Source organism: Trichomonascus vanleenenianus (genome assembly GCF_965637985.1).
Source record: "Trichomonascus vanleenenianus strain CLIB 3782 genome assembly, contig: TRVA0_046S, whole genome shotgun sequence".
Classification (NCBI taxonomy): domain Eukaryota; kingdom Fungi; phylum Ascomycota; class Dipodascomycetes; order Dipodascales; family Trichomonascaceae; genus Blastobotrys; species Blastobotrys vanleenenianus.
In genome coordinates, this window is record NW_027481841.1 from 1 (window position 1) to 20,564 (window position 20,564).

The 20,564-nt window shown below is 51.4% G+C and overlaps 6 protein-coding genes and 1 non-coding gene across 7 annotated transcripts; 6 read left to right on the top strand and 1 right to left on the bottom strand.

The window, feature by feature from the left end:
- The first annotated feature begins 267 nt into the window (after positions 1 to 267).
- On the top strand, positions 268 to 379 carry tRNA-Ile(AAT). The gene is made up of 2 exons: positions 268 to 306; positions 343 to 379. It is a non-coding gene; the product is annotated as a tRNA-Ile (tRNA).
- A 1,202-nt stretch (positions 380 to 1,581) lies between these two features.
- ROM2 (RHO1 GDP-GTP exchange protein 2) lies at positions 1,582 to 6,239 on the top strand (the record flags this gene model as incomplete). The annotated part of the gene is made up of 2 exons (XM_076686896.1): positions 1,582 to 1,943; positions 1,997 to 6,239. Exon 2 carries the CDS (start codon positions 2,004 to 2,006, stop codon positions 6,237 to 6,239), a length of 4,236 nt encoding a protein of 1,411 aa, XP_076538825.1. The 5' UTR covers positions 1,582 to 1,943; positions 1,997 to 2,003.
- A 1,912-nt stretch (positions 6,240 to 8,151) lies between these two features.
- On the top strand, positions 8,152 to 9,168 carry ELO2 (elongation of very long chain fatty acids protein; the record flags this gene model as incomplete). Its single annotated transcript, XM_076686897.1, has 1 exon — positions 8,152 to 9,168. The coding sequence occupies one exon, from the start codon at positions 8,152 to 8,154 to the stop codon at positions 9,166 to 9,168; it is 1,017 nt and encodes a 338-aa protein (XP_076538826.1).
- Positions 9,169 to 11,183: 2,015 nt separating this feature from the next.
- TRVA0_046S00166 (C2H2-type zinc finger protein) lies at positions 11,184 to 12,041 on the top strand (the record flags this gene model as incomplete). The annotated part of the gene is made up of 1 exon (XM_076686898.1): positions 11,184 to 12,041. One exon carries the CDS (start codon positions 11,184 to 11,186, stop codon positions 12,039 to 12,041), a length of 858 nt encoding a protein of 285 aa, XP_076538827.1.
- Positions 12,042 to 13,207: 1,166 nt separating this feature from the next.
- PCS60 (oxalate--CoA ligase) lies at positions 13,208 to 14,950 on the top strand (the record flags this gene model as incomplete). The annotated part of the gene is made up of 1 exon (XM_076686899.1): positions 13,208 to 14,950. The coding sequence occupies one exon, from the start codon at positions 13,208 to 13,210 to the stop codon at positions 14,948 to 14,950; it is 1,743 nt and encodes a 580-aa protein (XP_076538828.1).
- A 1,177-nt stretch (positions 14,951 to 16,127) lies between these two features.
- On the top strand, positions 16,128 to 16,901 carry TRVA0_046S00210 (uncharacterized protein; the record flags this gene model as incomplete). Its single annotated transcript, XM_076686900.1, has 1 exon — positions 16,128 to 16,901. One exon carries the CDS (start codon positions 16,128 to 16,130, stop codon positions 16,899 to 16,901), a length of 774 nt encoding a protein of 257 aa, XP_076538829.1.
- A 645-nt stretch (positions 16,902 to 17,546) lies between these two features.
- On the bottom strand, positions 17,547 to 19,112 carry TRVA0_046S00232 (F-box protein; the record flags this gene model as incomplete). The annotated part of the gene is made up of 1 exon (XM_076686901.1): positions 17,547 to 19,112. One exon carries the CDS (start codon positions 19,110 to 19,112, stop codon positions 17,547 to 17,549), a length of 1,566 nt encoding a protein of 521 aa, XP_076538830.1.
- Between the last annotated feature and the right edge of the window lie 1,452 nt (positions 19,113 to 20,564).

Here is a 20,564-nt window from a genome sequence, read left to right on the forward strand (position 1 = left end):
GAGGTACGGCGTGTTGCCGTTAATCTCGCGGTAGTGCCGGCCTCTGTCATCGGAGGTAAAGGCTCTTTTCCATGCCTTACATGCGGAACGCTTGATGCGTCGACGTAGCTTGTTCGTTCTCCGCCAGTGCTTTTACTAAGGAAAAAAAAAAGAATCCAAAAAATACTCGCACGGCGTTTTGAGCGGTATTTTCTGCGGAATTTGGCGAGGCAAATCGTACAATTAAGGAGTATAAATATATCTCTGAAAAATTTTTTTCAACGAATTGGTCTCTTGGCCCAGTTGGTTAAGGCATCGTGCTAATAACAACTCTTCGCTTCCTCCAAAAGAGGATGATCAGTTAACGCGAGGATCGGCGGTTCGATCCCGCCAGAGACCATATTTTTTGCCGCGCGCACCGTTGTTCCGCGCAAGCGCGCATAATATGTTAACCGAATTCGCGCGCGCACGCGCGAAACCTGTCGCCTGCGCACGCGATTGGAATTATTTTTTGCGGCTCGTGAGGCGTAAGCCTCGTGCGGCTCAATATATATATTGCGGATGGTAGAAGCTTATAAGATGAATCATGACGATCGAGGAAAGAGAACAACAGCAAAGGAACCTACAGAACTGTGAGACTGGCGCCATTTACTGTGATATTAGTTTATTAATTATTATTGTATTTCAGTGTACCGGTAGTTTATGCGTCTGTCTGGCTATCCCGCGTTGTAGTAATCATGACATTCTGACCTTGAGAGCGAGGGATGTGGCTAAATGGGCGACAGGCATGATGACATGTTAATTATCTACACGACTTTCCAAAGCACTAGGGTTGGTTACAATAGTGTTAACGTCAGCTAACCACTACCGTTCCTAAGTACAATACTATATGGTTCACCTCGCTACGATAGAAGAACAAGATGGGGTAAATAAATTACAAGTGGTGACATGGGACGATTTACATATCACAGTACCCTGGGTAATAAATTTCATTTGAGCATAAGGATACGAACTTAAAAGGTAAATGGGGGGCTTAGAGTATTTATCGTAGTCATAATATGATGTGCCATACCAGGATATGAAGAGATTCACCAAGAACGTATGCCATAGCCATTTTCTTATATTATCTGTAGCTTGCTGGCCTAAATGAAGACAATTGCTCAACGAGCTATCTACGATACTTCATGCCGGCAATAGTTAATGCAATTGACCGTGAGATGTCAGCTTTTCTGTTAACGTATAGCACATACAATTTTCCTCCGCGAAGCGGAGCTACGGGAGCTCGAGGGCTGGCCCTCAAAGCTAAAGGCTCAGTGCTACTACCGGTAGCATAGAACCCGGTGGAAGGTGGGTTCCCAAGCATTTCTCTGCAAGCAGATTCTAGTATACAGCACACAAATCTCCATACATTCACACATGTATATATGTAAATACTTGACCAAAGAAAAAAGCCAATTAAAATAACTGTCAGCTCGATTTAGGCGGGCTTCATCGCGATCTTGCCGGGATCGGGATGTGGCAGCAGCGGATCAAAGAGGTCGGTCCATTTGGGAGTTCATACGTCCCCGTAAGTGGGCGGCGCACACGAAGGATCCTAACAACACCATTTTTTCTACCACCAGGAGGCTCCGTTCGTTCGTTTTTATATAGTGATAGAGCGCTTTTCAGGCCCTGAAAACCCCTACGTCAATAAGCCATACAGCCCTACCGACCCTCGCTTCACACGGTGCAGGCCTCACGAACCCGCCAGACTGCGCTTTGCAGAGGAGTTCCGCTACAGAAAAGCTCTGGGTTATTTGCCAAAGCTTAATCTTTTGAATCATCAAACAGAGGGAAAAAAATTGCAGCCAGCTGGTGTGATCCCCTTAAACAGCTACTAGAGTTGCCTCCTTTTCATGGCACTATAGAGCAGACGCACCCTGGGGTTGTATTATAATCGCATTGGTACGTCTAGCCAGCGAATGGTAAGTCCTCATTACCAATAGACAGGAGGGAAGTAGATACTAACGGGAGACAGATGAAATATGGCAGACAATAATAACGGTAGCCAGAGAGATGCGGCGTTCTCCAACATCTTTGGGGCAGCCCCTCCGGGGCGGTTCAATGGCAGCAGAGGCCCTGGCGCGTCGATAGACGCGAAGCATAACAATAATAACAATATCAACAGCAACAGTAGCAGCAGCAACACTCCGCCTCCTCTGCCACCCTCTGTGAGCTCCCATCCCCCTCAGCTGCCCCCTATAGACACGGGGATGCGTCCGATGAGGGCAGAGCTCTATGAGCAGCCCTCGGGCAAGCAGCCGCAGTACTCGCCGCCACAGCAACCGCCGCTAGGCCAGCAGAGGCCCCTGAGACAAGCGGCGGGATACTCGCCGCTGCACCCGCCGCAGGCGCCGCATGGGGCTTACAACGGAACCTCCGAGTCGCCGCCGGTATCGCCGTATTCCCAGGCGCCTCAGGCACGGCGGTCCCCGACTTCGCCATCCTCAACAATGCCGCCTTCGGGTCCGCGTCCTCTGCCTCAGGGGATGATGCAGCAAAGGCCGAGGCAGCCACCCCAGCCACAGCCACAGCAGCAGCAGCAGCAGCAGTTTAATGGCGGGCAATTCAATGGTTACTACGGCGCGAATAACAATACCACTACCAGCAGCAATGGATCTCCGCAGGCGGCTTATCCCCTTTACCAGGGCCAGTTCCCATCACCTTCGTTGCAACAGGCCAACGGGCGGAGACCACCTGCGCTGCTCCAGCCACCACCATTGAGGCCTCAGAGCAGACAATCGCCACCGTCATCGAACGACGGGAGCGCGTATGGGTCCCCCGTGAGCGTCTCGGACCACCAGGCCGCGTACCTACCTCAATCCCAGACGCCGCCTCAGAATGTCATGATGCACCATCAATCACCGCCACGGCAGACACCGCCACCGCCAGCGCCACAACAGCAACCAATGTACCAGCCGCAGCCGCAGCCACAGCCACAGCCACCCCGATCGGTGTCGTCGCCAATGCACAAGCAACCAGCTCCGCCAGGAGTCGCGGGAAGCCCGGCATTGGGCGGAGGCAACCAATCGACCATGGTGAATAATAACAATCCGCTGGGGAACAAGAACTCGACTGCGTCACTGACGACGACTATGAGTCGCGCCGCCGAAAGAGCCGCTCTGACTGAACAGCGCTCCATGTCCATGACTTCCGCGAGCACGTATCAACAGCAGCACCCAATAGGCTCGGCGCAGACGGCTCGGGCGTCCGGTACGCCGTTTGACCGAGAACACCGGTCGCATACCATGACGCTGAGCGGGCGGGTTATCCCGCAGCGGTCTAGCGACGTGTTCCAGAAGTCTTCGCTGCTAGGCAACCTCAAGGGCAAGAACACGCGCTCCTCGTCGACATCGGAGCGGTCGACGGGCCACACTGTGACACCCAGCGTGTCGAGCAGCACCAACGTTTCCATTGGTGGTGGCGGCGAGCGGCCACACCTCAGCCCGCACTCTACAATCCTCACTACGTCACGACGCGTTCCATTGGTGTACCCAGCGTTGCTGTCCAAGGTTGCCGAGACGTTCCGCGAGCGCATTGTGCTCGGGGACCGCATCAAAAACGAGCTGACGTACAAGAACTCGTTTACAGGTGCCGAGGCGGTCGAGCTTATTACGTACATCATCAAGACGCCGGACCGGAACCTGGCGCTGCTGCTGGGCCGGGCGCTCGACGCGCAAAAGTTCTTCCACGACGTTACGTACGACCACCGGCTGCGGGACACCAACAGCGAGGTGTACCAGTTCAATGAGATTGTCGTTGAGGACGAAGGGATCGACGAGAACACCAAGGCCAAGACGACTGTGCCGGTGAACGGAGTGTTCACTCTGCTAGCCGAATGCTACTCGCCGACATGCACTCGGGACAAGCTGTGCTACTCGATTGCGTGCCCGCGGCGGCTCGAGCAGCAGGCGCGACTCAACATGAAGCCGCAGCCCGGTCTCAAGCGCGCCGAGAGCCGCTTGTCGCTTCACGGCGATGACGAAAAAGAGCAGAAGCTGTGGATCCACACTGTGTCGAAAGAAGTCGCCGACAGCGTCAGCGACTCGGAGAAGAAGCGCCAGGAGGTCATTTGTGAGGTCATTTACACAGAGCGCGACTTTGTTAAGGATCTCGAGTACCTGCGCGACTTTTGGATCAAGCCGCTGCGCAACTCCAACATTGTGCCCGTTGGGCGCAAGGAGAAGTTCATCCGCGATGTTTTCTCGCGCATCATGGAGGTGCACAGCGTCAATGTTAAGCTGGCGGAGGCGTTGACCAAGCGCCAGCAGCAGGCGCCCGTAGTCAAACAGATTGGCGATATTTTCCTCGAGCATGTGCCCAAGTTTGAACCGTTCATCCGGTACGGTGGCGGCCAGCTCATGGGTAAGTACGAGTTTGAGCGGGAAAAGTCGCAGAATAGCACGTTCGCCAAGTTTGTCGATGAGACGGAACGCCTCAAGGAGTCGCGGAAGCTCGAACTCAATGGTTACCTGACCAAGCCAACTACGCGACTGGCGCGGTACCCGCTTCTCTTGGAAGCGGTGCTCAAGAACACGGAGGATGATAACCCCGACAAGAAAAATCTACCCGAGGCGATCAAGTTGATTCGACAGTTCCTGACGCGCGTCAACGAAGAGACGGGCAAGGCCGAGAACCGGTTCAACCTCATTACGCTCAACCAGCAGCTTATTTGGCGCAGCCAGCACGACTACGTCGATATGAGGCTGACGGACGATCGCCGCCAGATCATCTTCAAGAGCACGCTCAAGAAGCGTACCCAGGATAAGGATAACCAGGGCGATGTCCAGGTGTACCTGTTTGACCACTGTCTACTGTTTGTCCGCGTAAAGCATGTCAACAAGCGAGACCAGCTCAAGGTGCACCGCAAGCCGATTCCACTGAACCTGCTTATGATGTCCGAGAGCGAAGAGATACCTTCTAAAGGTTTGGCCAAGCGTCCGACTGGCAGCAGTTTGCTCCCCGGAGGCAGTGGCGGCGGTAACAACAATCGGTTCCCCATTACATTCCAGTACCTGGGCCGCAAGGGATACGATCTTACCCTGTATGCAACCACGTTTATTGGGCGTAAGAAGTGGACCGAGCATATTGAACAACAAAAGCAGATGCTGGCGCAGAAGGGCGACGTTTTCACGGCTCACGTTCTGCAAGACAAGTTCTTTACGAATCAGAACCGAGTCAACTGTTTGGTTCCGCTCGATGGAGGGCGTAAGCTGCTGTATGGCACAGACAATGGCATTTGGATCAGCGATGTCAAGCGGAGCGGCACCAATGGCGCTACAATTGCTACAACTCCCCTTAAGGTCATTACCTTGGCGAATGTTACACAACTGGATGTCCTCGAGGAGTATACGACGCTGCTTGCTCTGTCAGACAAGTCGCTCTACTCGTGGCCACTGGACTGTTTGGACACGCCTGACCCTGTGGCCAACTCGCGACGGTCTAAGAAGGTCATGGGCCATATTAACTTTTACAAAGTGGGCATTTGCCTGGGCCGAGTGTTGGTTTGTACGGTTAAGAGCAGTTCTCTGACGACGACGGTAAAGGTTATGGAGCCGTTTGACCCGCAGCCGCGGGGACGGCGTCAGCAGCCGTTCTCCAAGCTGCTAAAGAACCAGAACGAGGGCCTCAAGATGTTCAAGGAGTTTTACATTCCGAGTGAGGCGCTCTCGATCTCGTTTTTGAAGCGTAAGCTGTGCGTGGGATGCGCCAAGGGCTTTGAGATTGTCGATCTCAAGACGCTGGAGACGCAGTCGCTGCTCGATCCGGCCGATACCTCACTGGACTTCATTATCCGGCGCGATGTGCTCAAGCCGATTGCTATCTACCCGCTGGGGCGCAACTTCCTGCTCAACTACAGCGATGTCTCGTTCTTTGTCAATTGCAACGGGTGGCGGGCCATCCCTGAGTGGAAGATTGAGTGGGAAGGCGTGCCGAGCCACTTTGCCTTCACGTACCCGTATCTCATTGCTTTTGAGCCCAACTTTATTGAGATCCGGTTGGTGGATACGGGCGAGCTGATTCGTGTCATCACGGGCGAGAACATTCGTTTCTTGCACGAGAGCACGCGTGAGATTCTCTATGTGCACGAGGACGCCAACGGCTACGACGAGGTGGTTTCGTTGGACTTCTGGGAAAAGCAGGAGGAGCAGCTCAAGCAGCAGGAGCGCAAGAAGGAGGAGCAGGCCAACCATATAGATGACGTTACGACCAGGACCTAATTGTTTGTTTTATGTAATGATGATGATTATCAATGTACTATGTCTAGGCATATTAATAACTGAGCATCTTAGCGAGGGAGGTCTTTTTCAACATCTTTTCAAATCAATCCTATTAAAATGTTACTAAGGACAAGTTGAGAAATTCAATTGAGACTGTTCAGTAGTTCATTATGGCAGCAACGGGGGGTCTGGGGGCTTGCCCCCTAGGACTTTATTAAATTTCCAAGTTAGTTCATTTAAAATTGTTATGCTTGATAGGTAGTTGTTCGAGTTAAGATACTCCTATTTTCGCATCTTTTAGGGACGTAGTATCCAATCGGGTGTCTCGTCCTCTTTGTATCTATTAGCCAGGGGTCCTACTGCATGGCTGTGTACTGTACCATATTTCGACTTTAACAAATTCCTTTAATCATTACATGGCTTATTTCGAGAAAAAAGAGTTTGTAGAGGATTTCGACTATTCGAATATCAAAGTACCGGTACTAAAGGGGAAAAGCCCCCCAAACCTCCATTGAAGCCCAGGTACCAGCCGTGCCATCCAAATCACAGACTATGGCACCGGTACATAACCGCTTTACCTGATAATGTTAGAAATTCCACTCAAAAAACCATTATAAAACCATTATATTGTCTATTTGAAGAATAATACCCTAAACAGTTTTTTAATCTTGCAAGGTCTATTTAATATTGGTAAACAAAAGATGACAAGATGATATTTAGTCTTAGGAGGATTGCAGATCGCGCTATCTTGGTCACACGACACTACGTTGGACTGATACATTTACCTGTTGTAAGCCTATAATACTACTAATTTTTTTCAGAACTTCGACCTGAAGAACTGTGTTCATTGCAAGGTATATTTGGACAACTTGCCGAAGGTATTAAAATCCTAGCGGGCTGGCCCCCCAGACTTCTATTGCTGCTCCCACTAATATCATGGTACGTACTACCAAGAATAATATCAATTGATATCTTGAACACTACATTAGTTGCTCTTTCATTTTATCAGTATATTGGCAAATAACAAAAAATTTATAAGTGAACTGGAGACATAAGTTGGTAAGGCGAGAAGGGCAGCCCTACCCCTGGGAAGTCCAGCCGTGCTATAGATCTGTGGTAGATCTCAGATCATCTTGCTTCAAGGCTGTAAGACTCTCAGTGCCTTAACGAAAACAACTACAGTACCGGTATTTTTAATCACTAGGATGAACCAAAGCCTATGTTGAGCCAAATAGTTTGCGAATATAAGATGTTACAGTATTGTCCTAGGGGGTCAAGCCCCCCAGACCCCTCATTGCTGCTTCTCGGAGATACCGGACAATACTATCAACATTTTTTGACCCGAACCAGATCACATAATAAAATAAATACATAAAATACCAGGTGACAATTCAAGAAACTAACTTGGATAAAAGGGGCAAGCCCCATTGGAGCTCTCAGGGCTCTACTAGGTCACAGACCAGTTCAGTTGGGCCGCTAAACGCCGCATGCGGCTTCGGAAAAAAATCATCAAGACACGGAACCAAATTCGGGACCGACATACCGAAACACCCATTCCTCGAGGTCATTCCTCGTAGTCATTCTACCATTCCTCGAAGAAGATCCATAAATCAGGTCGAAAGAGACCCGCTTCAACAAGTCCGAGGAGTTCAATCTCGGAATGTATCCAGGGGGATTATCACATGCCCTGGGTATAAATTTCGCGGCAGCGCATCAGAGGGTGCAAAGAGAGACACAGGGGAGGGCTGCGCCGCACCACGCCCCCTTGAAATTTTTAAAGTCCCAGGATATCGCCAACGCAACACGTTTTGATTTTTTTTTTCTCACCACCGAAATCAAATCAGCCCCAACTGCCTTACCCTCCTTTTTTTTGTTACTCTTTTGTTGTGTCTAGAAAAGCTGAGAAAAAAAAATGGAGAACTTGCCATTTGAAGTTGGAGTGCCGACGCTGGACCGGCCATTTGGCATCTACCTCTGGTCGGTGTTCGACTATGCGTCGGAGAAGATCCTTGGCTCGCCAGCTTCGGCGTTCAAGTTTGTAAAGGACGACCCGAGCCTGCCGTTCTCCTCGACCTACCAGGTCGTTGCGGCCATCGTGACATACTACATTGTCATTTTCGGCGGTCGGGAGGTTCTGCGGTGCGCTCCGGTCATCAAGCTCAACTGGCTGTTCCGGCTGCACAACTTTGCGCTGACGGTCATCTCGTTCACGCTGCTGATTCTGCTGGTTGAGCAATTGATCCCAATTTTGGTGCGACACGGCTTGCTTTACGCTATCTGCAACTCGGGCTCGTGGACGCAGCCGATTGTGACGCTGTACTACCTTAACTACCTGACCAAGTACTACGAGCTGTTCGACACGGTCTTCCTCGTGTTGCGAAAGAAGCCGCTGACTTTCCTGCACACGTACCACCACGGTGCGACGGCCCTGCTTTGCTACACCCAGCTCATTGGGCGTACCTCGGTGTCCTGGGTGCCCATCGTGCTCAACCTGTTTGTCCACGTGATCATGTACTGGTACTACTTCCTCAGTGCGTGCGGCATTCGAGTGTGGTGGAAGGAGTGGGTGACGCGAACCCAGATCATCCAATTCGTCATTGACCTTGGGTTTGTGTACTTTGCCTCGTACACGTACTTTGCCTCGACTTACTGGCCATGGGTGCCCAACATGGGCAACTGTGCCGGCGAGGAGTTTGCTGCTGTGTACGGCTGTGCGCTGCTGACCTCGTACCTGTTCCTGTTCATTGCCTTCTACATTCGGGTCTACAAGAAGGCCAGCAAGAAGAAGGGTGGCAAGCGGGACGAGGGTATTGTCAAGGCCGCGGCTGATGCTACCTACGCTCCGCCAGAGACGCCACGATCGGATTCTCCGGATGCCACTTCTACTGGCTCTTCGGCCCGTAAGTCTACCCGAAGCCGAAAGGCCTAACTGCCAACAGCCAACCGCAGACGGCGAAACACCGAAGTACATCAATCATCTTCACCCGCAATCCCCATCTCCTCCCTAACCCCATCATCATCCACAATCTATCAACCTTTGCAATCAATCTACAACCTCTATAAACGAGCCCTGTAAGTAAACCGCGAAATACCAATGAAAAGCGATTAAAGGGTATCGTACATACATAAAGACGCATATACGGCCAGACGTGCCTAATTAATAATTCTGTACATTACCCCTTTTCCTAACATGGCCAATTGGATATGCAGTTAAACGGATTATCAACTACTAAAAACGTACATAGAGAAATAGTTTAGCTCAAAAAAATAAATTAGTATTGCCCGGCAGATTCGGAGAGAAGCGCTGAGGTTCTGGAGGGCTTGCCCCCTAGGGCTTCTTAATATCTTATATTTTGCCAATTCATTCCTCTACGAAGGCTTGTTATGCTCCAGATACGTAGTAGATTTTTTACTAATTGAAACGTGGTTGTTTGAGTAGATATACTAGTTATTACCGGTCTTGCAGGTACGGTATAATAGGTAACTTGAAGGTTTAAGCCCATCGTCCATCAATCCACGCCTCCTACTCCGACTCCACATATCCAGTCCATGAGCCACGAACATTAGATTACCAATTCCGCTTAACTGCAGACAACAATAATCTAGCAAACTCTATAAACCTCAAACGTCGACTGTGTTTTAAGTCCAAGTGTTGGAGTGTTCATGAGGATTACGGTAATGCACCACAACTGCCAATTGTCAATCAACCACAAATACCAGTACGAAGGAACAATTGAACCACAACTACTCGTACTATATGAAAATTTTATCTCCGCGGAGTGTCAGGGGCGAGGAGTCGGCGGAGATAAACGAATTCTGGCGAAGCATACAGATCAAGAGCTATACGAAAACCGCACCCTACAGATAATCAGCTGTGGCATGTGATACATACCGATACGAAAACCAATAAATCAATGAATGACAATTGTCCAATTTATCTATAACTGTTATAGCAGCAAACTGTAAGGACAGGCTTGACAAGATCTGGTACTGACTAGCCACTGCTTGAAGCATTAACAAAAACTACAGGAAATACTAAACACTCCGTTCCTATGACTGCTTCAGGGGATCAGCAATTCCTCCGCGTAGCGGAGCCACGGGGGTTTGGGGGCTGGCCCCCAATTGTTACTACGCTTCGCGTAAATACGAAGGTGCAGTAGAATGCTTGTTCTCACAATGTGTGTCGTGCTGTGGGTTACGGTGGATCTATGAGGCTGAACCAATGAACCACCCACCCCAAGAACGCCAACAAGCCAATAGGCCAATAAGCCAGAAAGCTAGTAAGCAATAATCGAATAAGCTGAAAGACAAGTGCGAGCCAAGCGACTAATGCTAATAAATAGAAGCCCTAGCCCCCCTTCGGGGGAGCAATGGATAGGGTAGTACCCGTGTAAAATGTGTAATGTTTGTAATGGGTTACTAACGCCGCACCAGATCCGGCGCAGCCGCTCCGGATGGCAAGATAGGCCCGGCTACCCGACTTCTCCGCCTTTTACGTCATCCTAGCCGTGCCATGCGCACGGCTCGCGCGCGCCACATCGGAGTTTGGGGGCCCCCTCCGCCGCGCGCGAATCATGGGCATCCCGGCCTATTCAGCCTCGCGCCCCCCCCTCCCCTCCCACCCACCAATGGGGCAAACAAAAACCGGAGAGCTGCGGTCAGCCACACGCTGTTGGGAGGAAATGAAGCCAAAAAGAAAAAACAAAAAAAAAAGGGAGCGGACGGCTTTCGCGGCAGACGGCTGAAATCGATATTTAAAGCAAAGGAATTCGAAACCCTTTCTTCTTTCCATTTTCCATCCCCCCATTCGGGTTTTTATTTGAAGTTATTTATTTGATACTTGGAGAAGCGCTTTTTTTATTGAAGCGATTAAAAGAGAAGGTTCTTTTCGGTTTTTTTATTTTGAAGAAGGAAAAGAGCTTAGGAAACGGCTTATTATTTAAGATGCTCGTCAGTACTCAGCACTTTCAGTACCCGACGGCGCATTACAGCGCGAACAGCAGCGAGGGAAACGCGTTCCTCGAGGACAAGAAGGACCCTGCCCTGAGCAATAGCAGTACGCCGCCGGTCGGCGAAGGAGACGGGTCTCCGTCGGACAAGGCGAGCCTCAAGGACTACTCTGCGCTGGACGCTCTGACGATGGCGGCAGCAGCAGCCGTGCACGACAACAGCAGACACCACCACCACCACCATCACCACCAGGGGCTCGGGGAGAGCAAGAATGAGGTAATGAGGATCGCGTCGCTGACTAACCCGAGCCCGGAGCACGGCGGGGGTAAGACGGCTCGAAAGAAGAAGCAGTGTAGCGAGTGTAACGGGTGGTTTTCGAACCTGGCGACTCACAAGTCGATCCACATGAGCGAACATAGCCGTCCACATACGTGTAACGTGTGTGGGCGCGGGTTTGCCAGGCCGAATGACCTGATTCGTCACCAGAAGTCACACCAGGGTGACGCGCCTTTCCGGTGTCCGCTCTTCACGAAACACAACACAACACCATCGCACCCGGGTCAACACAGCTCGCAGCTCATACTAGAGCCGGCCTGCCATCAGAACGGCGGCTTCTCACGCTGCGACACGTACAAGAACCACCTCAAGGCGATGCACTTTGACTACCCACCGGGAACCAAGAAGCGGGACAGAGCCGGCGTGAGCGGCAAGTGTAAAGGGTGCGGCGACATGTTTGAGACGGCCGACGAATGGATCGCGACCCATATCGAGACGGGCCAGTGCGACGGAATTAAGCGTATCCGCATTCTCAATGAGCAATACCAGACCCCGGTCCAGCCGGAACTCCAATAATGGGTGCTCTTTCTGATAACTGAAAAAACCGTTGTGCACAGCCTGTTCATTATGCAAGCCTTACACCTTGTTCTACGCGTATCCCCCCCCTTGGGTCCTCCTACCCGCCTCACTTTGTGTATTGTATCATGGAACCTTTTGGAACCGCAGGAAAATATATTTATTACCGCTATTACATCCTTCTACCCGTTGAACTCATAGTTACCCATAGTTTTTTAGATATGGTGGATTGGTAGAGCTCTCTTTCTCGGTAGGCGGACGCCGTGCCATGGACACAGCCGCGTGGCGAATCAGAGATCTTCCGGCACTGCGTTGCCTGTCCGGGCAAAAATACGTCATGTTATTAATCAGCAATGCAGATTTTCACGCCACACGGCTGCTCCCATCGGAACTTATTATCTCCGTCTGTTGGGTTTTGCTCGGCGATAGCAACTCAACCCCCCCTCGCCTTCGGGTGCCCGACATTTACGACTTCGCGACTTGGCGACACGCTGGGGGGTTTCCACCCCGAAGCTCCGCCGCGCGGAGGGATCGCGGCCCACCCCATCCTCCGCGAAGCGGAGCCCCAAGGGGGTTTGGGGGACTGGTCCCCCAAGAAACGAACCCCTGGCTGGCGACACTGGGGGGACCAGTCCCCCCAGACCCCCCTAAGGCTCCGCTACGCGGAGGGATTGTAACTGTTGGACAATCGTTTGACCGCCCAAAAAAATGTTGCGATTAGGCAGTGGTTATAGGGGGGCACGCATCCACATGCCTTTGGGTATTATACTCCGGGGCCGCTCCGTGGGGAAGGCGGGGGGAGTGCGGCTAAAGACGATGAAATGGAGATAGAGTTAGAGACGATTATAAGGCGCAGTGGGTTAACAGACGCGAGTACTCACTCTTCGGCAGCATGTCGGGTTATTATGGTGGAAGTTTGGCTAGTTAGGTAGGTGATAATCCTATACACAGTAGATCTCTCGGTAGCATCGAAATGCGGGGACCAAGGGTATTAAATAGAGCAGCCCTGTACGATTAAATACAAATATAACCAATATATAATTCCTAGAGAGCTGGAAGTTAGCTCTAGAAAGCCGGAAAGTATTCTGGAAAGTCAACCACATCAAAGTCAACCGCTTCAAAAGCTTGGTGTATTAATACTGTAACCTATAGCAAGAGGTACTATGATGCTACGCGGCTCAGGTCTAGTATCCCACACCGTCAGGGGTAGAACAATTCGCGGAGGAGTCCTGCGTCTGGTCAGTCGAAGCTTGACTACTTCGCACGCTAAGGGCCCCAGCTCGCCCGAATTGCTACATATTACCATCCCCGAGCTGCTGAAGCGAACCGCCTCCAAGTACCCAGACAATGCTGCAGTCATCTCCATGCACCAGAACAACACGCTCATCACCTACAAGCAATTGGACGAGCTGTCCACCCAACTGGCACTGAACCTGATGACTAACGAGGGGATTGCGCCCGGAGACAACGTCGCCGTCTGCTGCGCCAACCGATGGGAATTCCCCATCATCCAGATGGGCCTGGCCAAGCTCGGCGCAGTTCTGATCCCGCTGAATACAGCCTTCACAGACGAGCAGTTCAAGTCGGCCCTCGCCCACAGCGGCGCAAAGCTTCTGCTGACCCAGGACGAGATCGTCAAGAAGCAGGACTCGGGCGTCAAGTCCATGGCATCGCTCATCGGCATCGCCAAGCAGCTGAACATTCCTGTGGGCCTCATCAACGATGCATCCTTCCCGGCGTTCATCGCCAAGTCCACTACTACAAAAGCTCTGCCGCAATTGCATCCGGACGACGTCATTAACATGCAATTCACCTCTGGCACGACCTCAGCCCCGAAGCTATCGGCGCTGACCCACATCAACCTCGTTAACAACGGTAACTACATTGGCCACCGCATGAAACTCTCCGGTAACGCGGCGAACCACCCGACGAAGCAGGACCACCTGTGTATCTCCGTGCCAATGTTCCACTGCTTCGGGCTCGTCCTCTCGAACCTCGCCGCGCTCTCCCACGGCGCCTGCCTCGTCTACCCGTCTGAATTGTTCGATGCCGAAGAGTCGCTTAAGGCCGTCGCCAAGTACCAGTGCACGGGGCTTAGCGGCGTCCCGACCATGTTCGCCAAGCAATTGGAAATCTACGACCGCTTCAAGGGCAGCTTCAAGTACCTGCGGACTGGCATTGCAGCCGGCTCCGCTGTCCCGGTCGAGATGATGCACCAGCTCATGAACAAGCTCAACATGACCGAGCTCGTTATCTGCTACGGCATGACCGAGACCTCGCCGGTCAGCTTCATGACCGTGCATGATGATCCCGTTGCCAAGCGTTGCGAGACCGTGGGGCGCATCATGCCCAACACTGAGGCCAAGATCGTCAACCCGGCCAACGACTCGCTCGAAGCGCTGCCTGTCGGCTCCAAGGGCGAAATCATCATCTCTGGGTACCTTCTCCAGAAGGAATACTTCCAGAACCCCGAGGAGACCGCGAAGCACATGATCTACGACATCAATGGTGTGCGGTGGATGCGCACCGGCGACGAGGGCATGATGGACAGCGACGGGTACCTCACCATCACGGGACGCATCAAGGACCTCATCATCCGCGGCGGCGAGAACATCCACCCGCTTGAAATTGAGAACATGCTCTTCACCCACCCCAAGGTGTCCCAAGCCTCGGTCGTTGGCGTCCCAGACGCCAAGTACGGGGAAGCCATCGTTGCCTACATCATCCCGCACGACGGCGTGACCTGCTCGGGTGAGGAGATCCAGGACTACGTCAGAAAGAACCTAGGACCCTTCATGACTCCGGAGTACGTCATCTTCGTAAACGACTACCCAAAGACAGAGTCAGGCAAGATCCGCAAGGTCGAGCTGCGAGAGTCCGCAAAAGCTGCCGTCCTCACCCAGCTTTAAACCCGTATCCTGAATCCTTTACTATCCAATAGATTTTACCCATGAAATTGCTATCTGTACTGTAATGACGGGGGTTTGGGGGGCAGAGACCCCACTTATAGGAGCTTGAGGGCTGGCCATCGAATACATTCCATTACTAGTCCTAGTTAATGTAATTGGGGGGACCAGTCCCCCCAAACCCTCCTGAGGCTCCGCTTCGCGGAGGGTTTTTTGTAAGTGCAAGCTCCTAGAGCTTACAACTGCGGTACGAAGACACAACTGTCGAAATGAATTTGCTATTTGTACTCCGGGTAGCATAACAGGTCTTATTATCGGTGGTAATATTCATATCAGTAACAAGATAGGGAGGAAGCGTCGTCTCCGGTAAGCCATTTATCTTCTCAATTCCTCTGGGCTTAAATTTACTATATGGGAATTTCAAAAGATGAACCTACTAGTAACACTTTAAAGATACCAATAACCTAATTCAGAAGAGAGTTTTAAGTACCGGTAATGTCATCTCAGCTAGGCCATTACTCTTCTCATGATTCCTCAAGCCTTGAGTTCCACTACCTCAGACATTACAAAAGATGAGCCTGCTAATAACACTAGAAATTTATCAATAGTCTAAATCAGAAATACCTGATAAATAAGCAATTTCCTTCGAGGCCCAATCGAACTGATAACCCCAAGTTAAGGAGACTTCCTACTGGGAATGGCACTTAAGAAAGATCTTCAGAGTTGGTTGAAGCCCTCCGCAAATCGGGGCTACGGGAGCTCGAGGGCTGGCCCTCGAACGTCATACTAACGCAACGTGAGTGTGTTTTCCGTAACCACAGGATAGTAGCTCACCTGTAACTAGAACATTCAGAGTGCTGTAACGGGGCTTGGCGGGAGTTTGTTACAGAATCGGAAAGTTTCTCCGCGAAGCGGAGTTACGGCAGCTCGAGGGCAGGCTCCAGAATACACCCCACTACTAGTACTACCTAGCGTAACTGGAGGGACCAACCTCCCCAAGGTCCCTGAAGCCCTGCTTTGCGGAGATATATCTATCAATTGACATGGTCTTCGTGAAGCAGAGCCAGGGGAGCTCGAGGGCTGGACTGTGTTCTCTGGAGTTGGTACGGTGACATCCCAAGCGAACCCAACACACAAAATATTTCAATACGGGTGGTTGAAGACAATACAGTTGTGGAAGATGGCAGAGGAGAAGCAGATGGTAGAGTCGCTGAACAAAATGGCGAGCGAGCTTCAGGGCCTCAGTCTCAACGAGATCATGGAGCGAGCGCAGGACACGCTGAGCTCGGGCCCGGAGGACATGGACTACGACATGTCGACCTTTCTCATGCTGGTGCTCCAGATCCCCTCGCTCAGAACGCAGTTCTTCTCTGAGTACGAGCGGGAGCTGTGCCGCATCGGGGCAAGCCCCGAGGAGATCGAGCGCTGGAAGAAGCACGGGCCCATGGGCGATGTCTCGTTCCAGAAGCTGTTTGACAAGGAGAATCTCGCGAAGCATTTCAACCAAGGGCTCGAAGAGCTCAAGGAACAGCAGAAAGCCACAAGCACCAAAGCTGCTAGCAGTAATGGCTCCATGGATGATGAGCAAGGATATGCTGCGGCCATGTCACGGCTGACGAGCCTGCTGACCGAGGACCCCCAGCGCCCGTTGGACGTACCGGAGAAGACGTTTGACACGGAGCCATTGTTCCATTCGCTGTCGAAGATGGAAATCAGCGAGATCCAGACGACGCTGGAGTCGTGCGATCCGAGCCAGAGCTCTGAGTTTGTCTATGCGACCGAACCTTGGCGTAAGATGTACAAGGACGACGCGACGAAGAAGCGGGCAGTGGACTTTCTCGTTGCGCGATACCTGACTGGCATTAAGGACAGAACGCAGCGGAAGGTCCTGGCCGAGGCTTACGGCGGCAAGATGACCAAGCTTGTCAACGAGCTTCAAATGCCCTTGGAGTAACGCTGAACTTGCTAACTTCAATCGTTCTATTTATGCTGCTATGCTAATTACAGTCCGTCATCTCATTACTCCCATTTACCGCTTGAGGTATTTCATAACGAGTCGAGTTATCTCGTTTATGGGTCGATTTATCTCACATTGAGTCGATGTTGCACAGACTCATTTTAGTGATGAGCTATGAGCATGAGCGATCACTGGGTTACTTACGGATTAATGCTTGGAGCAGCCATTTTTTGATGCGTGTTTATGCTATTGTGCTATTTACAGTTTGCTATCTCATTTATGGGTCGAGTTTTCTCATTGGATTGAGTTATCTCATTTTAAGGATATAAAGAACCCCAGGTACAGGGTACGGATATATAGGGAGAGGACTGGAGATAGTACCACAGGGGATCTATTGGTGCAGAAGCTGTGGCGAGTTGATCATTTGAGGACAATTCATTAGTTTTTGTCACCAAGGAATAGCAGGTAGGAGGGGGTCTTGCAGGACAGGGAGGAATGGTGATGCTACTACAGAGTAGTAGATAGACTCCATTTAATGGGTTGGATTATCCCATATATATGAGTGGTTACGGGTCCAGTTATCTCATTGGGCCGATTGATAAGCTGTCCGTTTAAAAGCGTAGTCGCTGGGTGATTGTCGCACTACTGGGTTATTGACGGAGTGATGGAGGTGAAGGGGTCCCAGAGCACACGGTAGAACCCGTCGTCTCCCGTTGACTGGTCCAGATAGGTTTTGTGGGCTGACATGGGCATAACACGAATGCGCAAGTCCGGGTGCCTGTAAATGGCCGTGCGTAGCAGTCGGCGAACCTGCTGCTTCGACAACCGCTCGAGGTCAAGGCACACCGTCACTATCTGTGCCAACGCATCTCCAAGAATGGCATAGTCGACAACGTCCGCATCTTGGCCAAGGTCCTCCGGATCAATAGTAAAGTGCGGTTCGTCGATGACGAGCCTATCGAGCTCCGCCAGCAGCCCGGAAAGTTCTTCCGGCCGCGGGATGGGCATTTTTCGGATCTCCATAGTTCGTAGGGTCGGCAAGCGCGGGGTTGACGTAAACGTAGATGCAGTAGATGCGATGTGGGTTGTGTTCTCGAGACGGATAAACGGACTCTGCACGGCGGAGTACACGAGCCGGAGCTCTTCCGCGTCGAGCAAAACTCCAGAATTACTATGCAGGTCAACGTGGTGCAGCGACAGCACCTGCGATACGTGGGGCAGGGACTCCCAAGGCACCGAGAGCTGGGAGTTGAAGTAGTTGTTGATGATCTCGAGGTGCTCCAACTCCGGCTTAGCAGCGTCGAAGATGCGCCACAATGACGCGAACGCGGTACAGTCGCTCTGGTTGACGAGTCGGACCATGGAGACTGACTCTGACAGGGTAATGGCGTGGCGGATCTCTTCATACGGCATGTAGTCGTGGTCAAAGGTGACCTCGAGCTCGATGGCGACGCTTCGACGACGCAATTTGGCCAGCAGCTGGGGGATGATGGGGGTGTAGACTGGGTCGCCCAGCATGTTGAACGGCCTGGCGCCAATAACAGTACGAACGTACACAACCTCTAGGTCTGGCAGCCGGTCGAGCTGGGCCATTACATGGGCGGCGAACTCGTGGGGCGCATAAAACTGGACTTCGAGGGTCAGGTTCTGGATATATTCGAGCTCCTGCTGTTTGTGAGAAAGGTAAGGGGCGTCTGTGAACTCAATGACGATATGGCTGCATCTTCTTGGCGACGACCTTTCTCTGCCGATCTTGGAGTAATAGTCTAGACGCGGTACTTTGGAGTAGTGCGAGACGATTCCGCCGAATGCAAACACGACGTTTCGCCAGATGCGCGGGGTGAGATACCCTCGCAGGGCCTGGCAGACGAGCTGAAGACCCACCAGGTCTCTCTGCTGCAAATTGGATAGTACGAGCTCGACGATCTCCGGCGGCAGGTTCAGCAGGGGCGGCCAGCAGTACGGAACAGCAGCCGCCCTATCGGTGATCTCACCGTATTCAAACTCCCCGCCGCTGTGCAGGTATGTGTGGAGTTTTGTACAGCTCATGCTGGTATCCTTATCAGCGCTTGACCCATTAAAGCGGGAGTTGGAGGAGATGCTGTTCTCCTCGATATCAGATGCTGCGCTGTCGCGCTTGATATGCGGTTGAAAAGCGGGTACGGTAGGCTCCAACGGCGAGCAAAAGGCCATGAATATCAGCTCCATGTTCTCACACACCGTCTATAAAGTCTATCCCATTTACAAAGAACAAGGAGTTTATTTCAACAAATGGCAATCCACCTAACTAGGACTAGAGGTAAACACGAGAGATATGATAAATCTTATAGTATATTGATAATCGTGTGATATAGGGCTGTTTCGACTACTCGATCTAGCCACTGTTGAATCTTTCCAATTCAATTACTGTATGTACTTTAATTTGGCGGGACGTCATTCAACGGTAAGCCGCAGCAGCCGTTTGGGGCTGATGCAGTACTAAAGAGGAACTGCGCGCGCGCAAGCTCCCCTCCCAAGCAAGGCAACGGCAATAGCGGGGTAATATACCGAGAAGAGTGAGACAGTGGGGTCACAAGCTTTCATCACATGAGGGGTTAGTCTCATCGAAGCTCTTGCTGTCTGGCAAACAACCACAACTTTTTTAGAGAGTAGAAAGTCTTTTCTGTGATTAACAACTACGCAGGTGTACTGAGATTGTACTTAGAATGACGTCCATTAAAAACGTTTACCTGAAAGCCAAAACAGTGCTCACTGGGGATACGAATAGAAGGATGCTGCAGCATGCACCCCACTTAGGGTAAATAACCCGCCAAAAAAAGCCATCGTGCCATATGTACCCCAGTTAGACTGTACAACATGTGTACTACACTTTACTATGTCCTACTGTGTATTTAGGGTCACTTTTTGCATATTTTTCAGCGGCTAAAGGTGTCGATAAGTCCGTGTCGTGCGTTTATTGTCAGTAGTCGGGCTCGGATGTACAGTGAGGGGCATGGCGTGGGGTTCACCCTATGTCTTAGTCGCCGAAGGCGGGGTGAAAAGGGGCGTCACCGCTTCAATTTAGCCCGGAATAATTCAAATTGGGCAGTGGTTCCTCCGATTTTTTCCAAATTTGAAACCGGAGATTTCGCTTAGGAGGGGCAGTTGGTAGGGCGCAGATTGCCAATGAACTAGCAGTACTGTAGGAGTAAAATGATTAAAAGTGTAAATTGATATGTAGTTACTATTAGTTCTAGTATATCGATGGCCCAAAGAATGAACAAGACGGAATCCGTTTGCTGATCGTAGCAATATTGTAGAGAGCAGGAATTCGTATCATGGGCGATCCCCAACCCCTTTGCAGAAACTTGGCTTCTCTCCAGTGGGCTTGGTCTGGGAGCTTGTGTGAAACTGTCTGTGCCTGCCCAGCGTTTCTGCAATGTGCTGCATCCCTGGGTGCCGTTTTTCCTTGAAAAGTCGTCTAGCACGGAAACCACTGCACTCAATCGTTGTATAACCACCACAGCCATGAATCTTGCGCGTGACGGCAATTGTACATAGCGTAATTCTGTTGTAGACACTCGATGGCCCAGTAAAATTTTTCGTCTTGCATTTAGTGCCGTAGGTGAAGTGACATCACGCTTCAAAAAACGCAGTCGAGATACGAAAAAACCAGATCCC